General features: G+C 59.4%; 1 protein-coding gene across 1 annotated transcript; it reads left to right on the forward strand.

The window, feature by feature from the left end:
• The first annotated feature begins 374 nt into the window (after positions 1–374).
• Positions 375–8526, forward strand: VSIG8 (V-set and immunoglobulin domain containing 8). Its single transcript, XM_070396898.1, has 7 exons — positions 375–438; positions 4422–4597; positions 5207–5408; positions 5531–5752; positions 6724–6843; positions 7117–7309; positions 8135–8526. The coding sequence occupies exons 1-7, from the start codon at positions 390–392 to the stop codon at positions 8400–8402; spliced, it is 1230 nt and encodes a 409-aa protein (XP_070252999.1). The 5' UTR covers positions 375–389; the 3' UTR covers positions 8403–8526.
• The last annotated feature ends 672 nt before the right edge of the window (positions 8527–9198 follow it).

Consider the following 9198-nt stretch of genomic DNA (forward strand, 5'->3'; position numbering starts at 1 on the left):
TATTGCCACTGAGGACGGGGCCAGGAGGAAGTGGAAGTTTAACAGGTGCCTAATTACAAATCCCACTGGCAGCCCTGCCCCACTCTCTGGCTAGGGAAGAGCTTGGGTGATGGCTGGGTAATGCCTGGGTAGGCCACTCTGTCACCCCGATAATTAGGGTTTTGGGGACTCCTCCCCAAGGCGGGGACCTGGCCCCCTCCCTCCCATAGAAATAACTCTGGCTGCTCCCCAGCTGGGCCCTCAGTGCACCTTCCTACCACCCCGGGGCAGTGTCTGGGCCCTCATCCCCCCCTCCCTCCACCCATCCCTACACACGCACTACCACCGGCCCCACTGCCGCCGGCCCAGGGATACCCAGCCCAGGCGGAGGAGACACCGAGCCTCGAGACATGGGAGTTCGAGGAGCCTTCCACCTTCTGCTCATGTGCCTGAGCCCAGGTATGGGGCTGGGCAGCAGGCAGCGATGCCCGCATGCTAGATGACAGAGAAAGGGGCACGGAAGGGCGTGCGGAGGAGCCTGGCAGTTTCTGGGATGTCCTGGCGGGGAGTCGCCCACCCTTGCTCTGCTGCCACCAGGTTTGGATCTTGCCAAGGGGCCTCTTCCCAGGAGAGCCGCAGGCCCGGAGTTTGGGGCAGAGGTCCTGGATGGCCCCTCACGGTGGGGCTCACACATGCACGCACCTGCTGTGACTGAGTACAGGGCCGCGGAAACTGGGAGTGGGGTGGATGGGCAGGTGAGCAGCAAAGCTGGGTGGGGGCCGAGGAGGAGCCTGGGAAGGAGCCTTTTCACCGGTGTGTGTGTGTATCCAGCAGGAGGGCCCCCACCCCAGGCCAGAGCCAGGGCAGGGAGCTGCCTGCAGAGGGCAGAGCCTCAGCGAATGTGGCCTGAGTGGCTGCTCCCAGCACTGCCAGCTACAGCCCTGACCGGAGGCCTCCACTCCGGGCCTTGTGTTGTGAGAGTTCTGGGGTAGTGCTCCCCTCCAGGAGGGGCCGGAGGAGGGTGCGGACAGCAACTCCACTGGGGCTCCTGTTGAGGACAGGGCTCAGGTCGGATGTCCTGGCTCCCTGCCCAGGTTGGGGCAAGTCTCAGCACGGGCCACTCTGTGTGGGCGCTGCTGGAAATGGCTTGGAGACCCACCCCAGGGTCTGGGCTGGGGGCGAGGGAGTGTGGGAGAAGGAGCTTATGAAGGGGGAAGGATTTTCAGCCTCTGTGTGTGTGTGTGTGTGTGTGTGTGTGTGAGATGAGTTTCTGGCAGAGTGTCTACAACTCCCCCTGTTTGGTGAGAGCGAGGCTGGTGGAGCCTGTGCAGGAAGCTCTGGCTGTGCTGTGGGAACCTGGGGCATCTCTGTGTGGGTGGCACTTGTCCTGCGTGTGTGCTGCGTGTATTTATGCACCGATATCCTCTGGTGGGGGCCTCCTTTTCTCCCTTCCCTCCCCTCTCCTTCCTCACCTCCAGAGGGAGGGTTAGGAGCTCTGGAAGCGGCTTGGAAATTCACGAAGGATTTCAAGTTGAGAATAGACACTACTGTTGAGGTGACGCCCACAGAGGGTGTGCAGCCCCTGGGGACGAGTAGCCACCACTGGCCTCTTCCTTGCAGCCCGCTGTGATTTCCTCCCCTGTCCCCGAATCTCCCTGCCCAGGGCTCTCTTCCTCTCTGGCTTTCTTCCCTCTCTCCTGCCTCTCTCTTCTCTCCTACTCCTCCAGTGTCACAGCAAGAGAAACCAGGGTGAGACACCAGGAAGAACTTCCCCAGGAGAGTAAAGGCGAGCAGAAGGGTCGGAGCCCTTAGGAAGAGATTGAGGAAGCTTTGAGGGAGACGGAACGGCTAGGGTGAGGCTCCCTGGCCTGGGACAAAGGAAGACACGGAGCCGGAGCCTAGTGCGGGGCGCAGGCACTCTTCCAGCTTGGCCCTCCTTCCAGGCCCCTTCCCTGAATACTTACCCTCCCGTGGGCTGGCCCCCAGGTGCAAGGAAGAGTCCTCTCTTTGTGGGTAGCTTCCAGGAGCCCTGAGGGCGGAGGCTCTGCTCTCTGCCGAGTTCTGGCTCATCCCTGGCTTTCCTGTTGCCGCCCCAGGACTTGGGAGATGGCATCTGGATCCTTATCTCAGAAATGAGCTGACTTCTCCTTCTGGGGCTGGAGGAGGCATCACCAGGTCCCATTAGAGGCCCAGCAGGGAGCCTGGCCGCTCTGGGTGCCCCTGGAGCCTAGTGGGGTTAGAGCAGGGTTGATGGTCTAGCCAGGGTTCTGAGGGGCAAGTTCAGGGATGCCTGAGCTGTTGGTGTCGCAAGAGTGCGTGCTGGCTCTTTAGAACTGGGTAAGCTTCTGCAGGTAGGCTTGGTCTTGAATGAGCACACGTGGATTATGCCATGTGCAGTGGGCGTGTCTTCTGGATTAATCTGGACCTGTGTCGGTGTGCAGATGTGTCTCTGTATGAATCTGATAGCATTCATGTGTAGAAAGGTGGAACCCCATAAGTGCGTTCCTGCATTTAGAAGGCTTTCAGAGTGTGTCTATGTGTTTGGCTGTGACAGTGTAATTGTGTGTCTGCGATGCTTTCTAGCTGTGAGGTGGGTCTCAGGAGAGCCAGAGGAGGGCAGAGCAGAGTGCGTAGCTGAGGCTAGGGGCTGAGACTCCAAAGGACTTTTTGCCTCTCCACAAAGAATGAAGGGGGGTGATCCAGGCTGGGCTCAGGGACCTGGGGAGCAAGGGGCGCAGGACATTGGGAGGCAGAGCCTACTTGCCCTACCTGCCGAGGTTGGGGTCCTGGGCACACCCCCTTCTATTCCTCTCTGGGTCCAGCTGGTTGGGGTGAGCGCTTGCCTGGGACTTCAGAATAAAAAGGGGAGGAGCTCCGTGCTGGGTGTCCAGACCCCAGGTCCTCACCCATCTGACTCAGTGGGGCAAGCTGGCAGCAGTGGGAGGGGAACCGAGTGAGTGAGCCTATGGGGGCAGCTGTACCTGAGCCTCACAATCACGAGAGGGCAGGACACACAGTCCACGCTGCTACACATCCTCACACCAGGCTCACTGTCCTACAGATGCATGTGGCCTCAATCCCAGGCACACACCATTATTCACTGTCACACACGAATTCAGCTCAGGTATGGCCACCCACTGTCATGCACAGGCATGCACCATCCCTCAGAACACTGACACAACCAGGCACCTGCTGTCACGCACAGGCACACGGCCCCAGACGTGCACCGTCATACGCAAGACACACACACGGACATTTCCAGTCTTCCCCTCCTTGGTCTGGGAAGAGGTGACACTATCCAATCCTCCTGCCTCCAGGTAGGAGCACTTTATGTGGCCCAGATGGAGGCAGCTTTTAACCAGACCAGGCTCCTCTATCAGAGTATTTTACAGCTCTGTGTGCTCCATGTGCACACTGTACACACACACACACACACACACACACACACAATCATGTATATATATAAAAGGCTAGTATGCTAAGTGTCCGACTGTCTGACCAGTCGTTATGATGCACACTGACCACCAGGGGGCAGATGCTTAATGCAGGAGCTGCCAAGCTGCAGTGACTCGGCAGTGGTGGTTCTTGGGTGACGCACCCCAAAACCAGAGAGGAGAGAGCCCGGTTCCTCATGGGGCTGCGAGATTCCACCTTCGGCCGTGAGTTATGTTGTTGCTGGGGCACTGTCGGCCCTGAATCTGGTTTACTGCTCACTTGTGTTTGTGTTCCACATCCTGTATGACAGCAACTCTGCAGAGTGCCCTCTCGCATTCCTGGACTCCTCAGGGGATGTCAGAGAACTTGTTTCGAACTGATCCCTGCAGGCCAGGCCGAGGGACCCCATCTGCTAGAGGGACCCTGCTCATTCTGCCACGGTGCGGTGTCCCCCAAGTGCAGCCAGCTGGGGAGGGACCGTGAAAGGTTGGCTCCAGGGCGTGTCCGGCCCTTCTCACCTAGTCCTGCCCCACCAGCCACCATCTAATTAATTTCCTTTCAATGTGCATGAATCTGTGCACCGGGTCACTAGTGTAAATATAAAAGCAGACAACCTACCTGGTCATGGCATGAGTATCCTTACAGTACACATAAGCAGCTATAAATATTCATAAGCACACATGTACACTTGTATACATACTCTTACATGCATACACAATCATGCACACATACAAGCATATCTAACAGCTATATATACAGTATATACAAACAGGATTCAGATGCAGTCCTACACATCATAGAATATGATGCATACACACGTGTGCACAGGCCTGCATATACTGCTTCCTGCACACACAGAGACACACATTTGGAGCAGCCCCTCCTTCCTGTGGAACCCCCACTGAGCCTGGGTTGCTGCTGATAGAATGGGGGAGGGAGAGGCCGAAGCCGACCACCCAAGTTCTGGTTCAGTTCCCCTCACCCGGACCGTTCTCCTCTTCTACTAGCACTGCTGTCTGCTGTGCGGATCAACGGGGACGGCCAGGAGATCCTGTACCTGGCAGAAGGTGACAATGTAAGACTGGGCTGCCCCTACATCCTGGACCCTGAGGATTATGGTCCCAGTGGACTGGACATCGAGTGGATGCAGGTCAATTCAGAACCTTCACATCGGGAGAACGTGGTGAGTTCTGGGCACATGGTTCCCCTTACCCTACACTCCATGATCTACCTGATGGGCAGCCAACACTCTGAGGAGAGAGGAGGGCAGATAATCAAACCAAGACCTTGAACTTCCCCCATGGCCTCTTGTGGAATGGAGCAACAGGGATGAGAGCTCTGCAACCACTCCAAAGGCGTGGTGCCTGCCTTCAAAAGTTCCCATGCCCTGGCCAGGTGGCTCAGTTGGTTGGTGCATCGTCCTGTATACCAAAAGGGCACATACCTAGGTTGTGGGTTCCATCCCCAGTCGGGGCATGTACAGGAGGCAATGGATCAATATTTCTCTCTCACAGCAATGTTTCTCTCTCTCTCTCCCTTCCTCTCTTTCTAAAATCAATAAACATATCCTTAGGTGAGAAAAAAAAAAAAGAAGTTCCCAACTCGCCCTTATGCGTCCAAAGTACTTGCTCTTTACTTGGTCCCACCCATTTTGTAAGGGGTCAGTGGACCAGGCATCATCATTCCCACTTTTCAGCTGAGAAGTGAGTCTCAGAAAAGCTGAGTGACTTGCCCACCTGGCCCTCCTTGGCCCTGCCTGTCTCACCACCCTGTTTTCTTCTCTTCCTCGCAGTTCCTTAGTTACCAGGACAAGAGAATCAATCATGGCAACCTCCCCCACCTGCAGCAGAGGGTCCGCTTTGCAGCCTCAGACCCCAGCCAGTACGATGCCTCCATCAACCTCATGAACCTGCAGGTCTCCGACACAGCCACCTATGAGTGCCGGGTGAAGAAGACCACGATGGCTACCCGGAAGGTCATCGTCACCGTCCAAGGTATGGCCGGTCTCCTCTGGGTTCCCCTTCCCTAGACTTCAGAGCCAAGGCTAGCATGGCCACTCTGAGCCCAACTGTGCCTCTTGGCTGAGCCTGGCTCACAATGGCCTGCTTTCCTGCAGCTCGGCCCGCAGTGCCCCTGTGCTGGTCTGAGGGCCACATGGCGTATGGCAATGATGTGGTGCTGAAGTGCTTTGCCAATGGGGGCACCCCGCCTCTCTCCTACAATTGGGCCAAGATCAGTGGGCACACCCACCCCTACCGGGCAGGATCCTATCACTCACAACACAGTTTCCAGTCTGAGCTGTCCTATCAGGAGTCCTTCCACAGCTCCATCAATCAAGGTGAGGGGGACCGGGAAGAGGTGGGCGGGAGGATTGGAAGATCAGGACTTTGGGACCCACTGGAGCTTCCCTGAGCCATCAGTGGCACCAAGTCCAACCTAGAACCCCTGTGGGAGACGCCTCCTCTGAGCCTGTTTCAGAAGTTACTATTGAGAGAAGAGGAGGCAAAGGGGTGGGGAGGGGTCAGTCCAAAGCGGCATGGTTAATTTGGCAAGAGCACAGTCTGAGATAGACAGCTGAGCTGGGGCTTGAGTGCTGGCTGGACCGTTGACTACAAGAATCAGGCAAGTGGCTTAACCTCTCTGTGCCTTGGTTCATCCTATATGAACAGGGAGTAAGAACATCTTTCTTCCAGGGGCCTGTGAGGATTAAATGGGGCGAAGTGTGCAAAGCTACTGGCATACAGAGAAACCAGCTAGTACCCAAAATCCAACCAAGACCATCAGAGCTGGAGGGAGCCTTAGAATTCCTCTGCTGGAACCCCAGCTTCAAGGAGAAGGCCGAGGCTCAGAGAAGGGGCATGTTTCTTTAAGGCCATAGAGTGAATTAGTGATGTCTCGGTCCTGTTGCTGGTGGAAGGGTTCTTTTTTTAAATTTAAATATATTTTTATTGATTTCAGAGAGGAAGAGAGAGGGAGAGAGGGATAGAAACATTAATGATGAAGAGAATCTTTGATTGGCTGCCTCCTGCACGCCCCCTACTGGGGATCAAGCCCGCAACCTGGGCATGTGGGATCCAACCCGGGTCGGTTCAGTCCGCAACTCCATCCACCGAGCCAAACCAGCCAGGATGGGGGGGTTCTTCCTAACTTCTCTGTTTCAGCAGGGGAAGGATAACTCACCTGGGGTGTGGAGTGGACCTGAGGGTGTGTGCCCATACTGTCCCTCCTTCCACCCCACAGGCTGGGGCGAGGCTCTCAGACACCAGGCCCCTCCGCCTCACTGTAGCACTGCGGTAACTTCAGTTTCAGGTGTGTTTAACGGCGACCTGGTGTTGAAGGACATCTCCCATGAGGACAATGGGCTGTACCAGTGCACGGTGGCCAACCACGTGGGCTACAGTGTGTGTGTGGTGGAGATGAGGGTCTCAGGTAGGTGCCCTGGCCTTGGGGGGCCTGTAGCTGGACTGGAGGAACCTGAGCTGGAGCCTGAGCTGGCTCTGCCTGCCCATTGCATCCTGTGTAGGTCTCTGCCTAGGGCAGGTGGGAAGCCCTGGGAGAAATATGCAAACATAGGGGGTTACCTTGCATTCTCCCCTCCACCCCCCCATCTTCCTCACGGAGTGTCCCAGGGCCCTGAGCCCCTCTCCCACGGAGCTCTGCCCTGGGAGAGCCTGACCGGCCTCTCCTTCTTTCTCTCCACAGACTCCCGGCGTGCAGGCGTGATCGTTGGCGCAGTGCTGGGCTCTCTGCTCCTGTTGGGGTGCCTGCTGCTGGCCATCTGGGCGCTCACCTGCTGCTGCTGTGGGGGAGCTGGCGGGGCCCGCGGGGCCTTCGGTTATGGCAATGGCAGCAGGGTCGGCGGAGGGGCCTGCGGAGACCTGTCCAATGAGATCAGGTAAAACCTGATGCATGCTGCATGCTGCTGCGGACCGGGACGGCGCCCCGCCCTTCCTCACCCCCGCCCGCCACTCCACCTGGCCCGCCACCGCCATGGAGCGCTGGGACCGGCAGGCCCACGCCACTGGCCTCATGCCCAGCCTTCAGCTCCGCCCCCGCCCCCAGGGCCCTCCGTGCGCCCCTCTCTGTCTGGCCTAGACTGTAAGCTCCTGGAGGGCAGGGCCTGTGTTTTTCCACGTTTGCCCTCTATTGAGTGGTGAGAACTCTGGTCGTGTGTATTTAAAAAGAGTTCTTAAGACGAGTGCTACTAACTTATATTAGAAACAAACTAGAAATAAAAATAGAACAAGACTTGCGGTGCTCATGATTGCAGTGCCGGGACGGGACGGGACAGGAAGGACGGGGAAGGTGAAGGTTGTGGGCGGGCGGGAGGTGAGAAGAGGGGGCGAGAGGGCAGGGCAGGGAGGAAGGACCAGGGTCTCCGCGGTTCCCACCTATTCCAGGCGGTGGTTGGGGGGGGCGGGGGGAGCACATCAGAAAGGGACTGAGAACGCCCAGATGGGCCGCTTGCCCCGGGCTGTCCCGACCTGGTGGACAAGCCCTGCTGGAGGCGAGGAACGGCGGGGACCGGCACGGGGGAGAGCAGGCGGAGGGCCAGCGAGCCAGGGGCCGGGAGGGGGCCGGGAGGTGCCGGGAGGGGGCGTGGGAGGCGCCGGGAGGTGCCGGGAGGGGGCGCGGGAGCCCAGGTGCGCCGGCCCGGGCCCCGCCAGGCCAGCCCGCGTAGCTCCGGAGCCCGCTCACCGCCCCCCTGTTTTCTCCACAGAGAGGACGCCGTGGCGCCCGGGTGCAAGGCCCGCGGGCGCGGCAGCCGCGTCTCGCACCTGCTGGGGTACCCGCCGCAGACCGCCCTCCGGGGCCCGCGCCGCGACTGCGCGTCCCCGCCCTGCGGCGGCCCCGAGGATGTGGCCCTGGCGTCCCGCACCGCCGCCTGCGAGGCGGGCCCCGCCCCGGTCTACGTCAAGGTCACCTGCGCCGAGTCCGAGGACGGCGCCCGGGGGTCGCGGCTGGGCAAGGACGGCCTGGTGGTGTGAGCGCCCGCCCGCTGGCTGCGCTCCGCCGAAGAGGGGGCCCCGGCTCCCCGCCCGCAGCTCCGGGCGCGCACCGGCTGCGCGGACCCCGCCCGCCCAGGCCTCCCGGGGGCTGCGGACCGAAGGCACTTTCCTCGGGACATGAGTGGGGAGGCAGAGCCTGCTCCCCAAAGTGGGATGGGGGGGGTGGAGGGGAAGGCTCCCTGGACGCTCTCACATCCCTGGCCCCGGGGCTCCGGGAGGAGGAGGGGGCGTGCCTGAGAGGTCGGTGTCCCGAGCCAAAGCCCAAGTCCCCGGGCCGGGCGGGTGGCTTCTGGCCCGAATTGCTCCGTGTGAGATCCGAGCTCTGAACGGCAGTGTTAGCACAATAAAGACCCGAGAACGACGGGCGGCTGTGGTTCGCGGAGGGCTGGGCAGGGCCTTGGCGGAGGCTGGCTTCGGTGTGTGGTCCTGCTTCGTCCCCGCACCGCTTCCTCCTTCACTGCGCAGATGGGGAAACTGAGACCCCTGCTGCGGCTGGATTGAAATCCAGAATCCCACTTTTCTCTTTCTTTCTAGAAGGTCAGGAGGGGGCGGGAGGACACGGAGCTTGCAGGGATGACCTCTGTGAATGTCCTCAGACCATTCACTCTATCAGCATCATTCTTCCTCCTGCCCTCATGCACCCAATCCTGACTTCCCCATCTCTCCCAGATGTAGCCTTCCCTCCCAGCAACTAGGAAGGGTTCCAGTCATACTCTGGGTAGAAAGACCTTGGAGGTCACCTAACCTAGCACCCCCCTCCCTCGCCCCCGCCCCC

The sequence above is a fragment of the Myotis yumanensis genome, unplaced genomic scaffold, assembly GCF_028538775.1.
Source record: "Myotis yumanensis isolate MYYU_CA2020_CCGP unplaced genomic scaffold, mMyoYum1.0.hap1 SCAF_17, whole genome shotgun sequence".
Taxonomy (NCBI): Eukaryota; Metazoa; Chordata; class Mammalia; order Chiroptera; family Vespertilionidae; genus Myotis; species Myotis yumanensis.

Coding starts and splice junctions, on each gene's coding strand:
- VSIG8 (XM_070396898.1), top strand. CDS start 390: ATGGGAGTTCGAGGAGCCTTCCACCTTCTGCTCATGTGCCTGAGCCCA. Junction 439..4,421: donor GCTCATGTGCCTGAGCCCAG/GTATGGGGCTGG, acceptor CTCTTCTACTAG/CACTGCTGTCTGCTGTGCGG. Junction 7,310..8,134: donor GACCTGTCCAATGAGATCAG/GTAAAACCTGAT, acceptor TTTTCTCCACAG/AGAGGACGCCGTGGCGCCCG.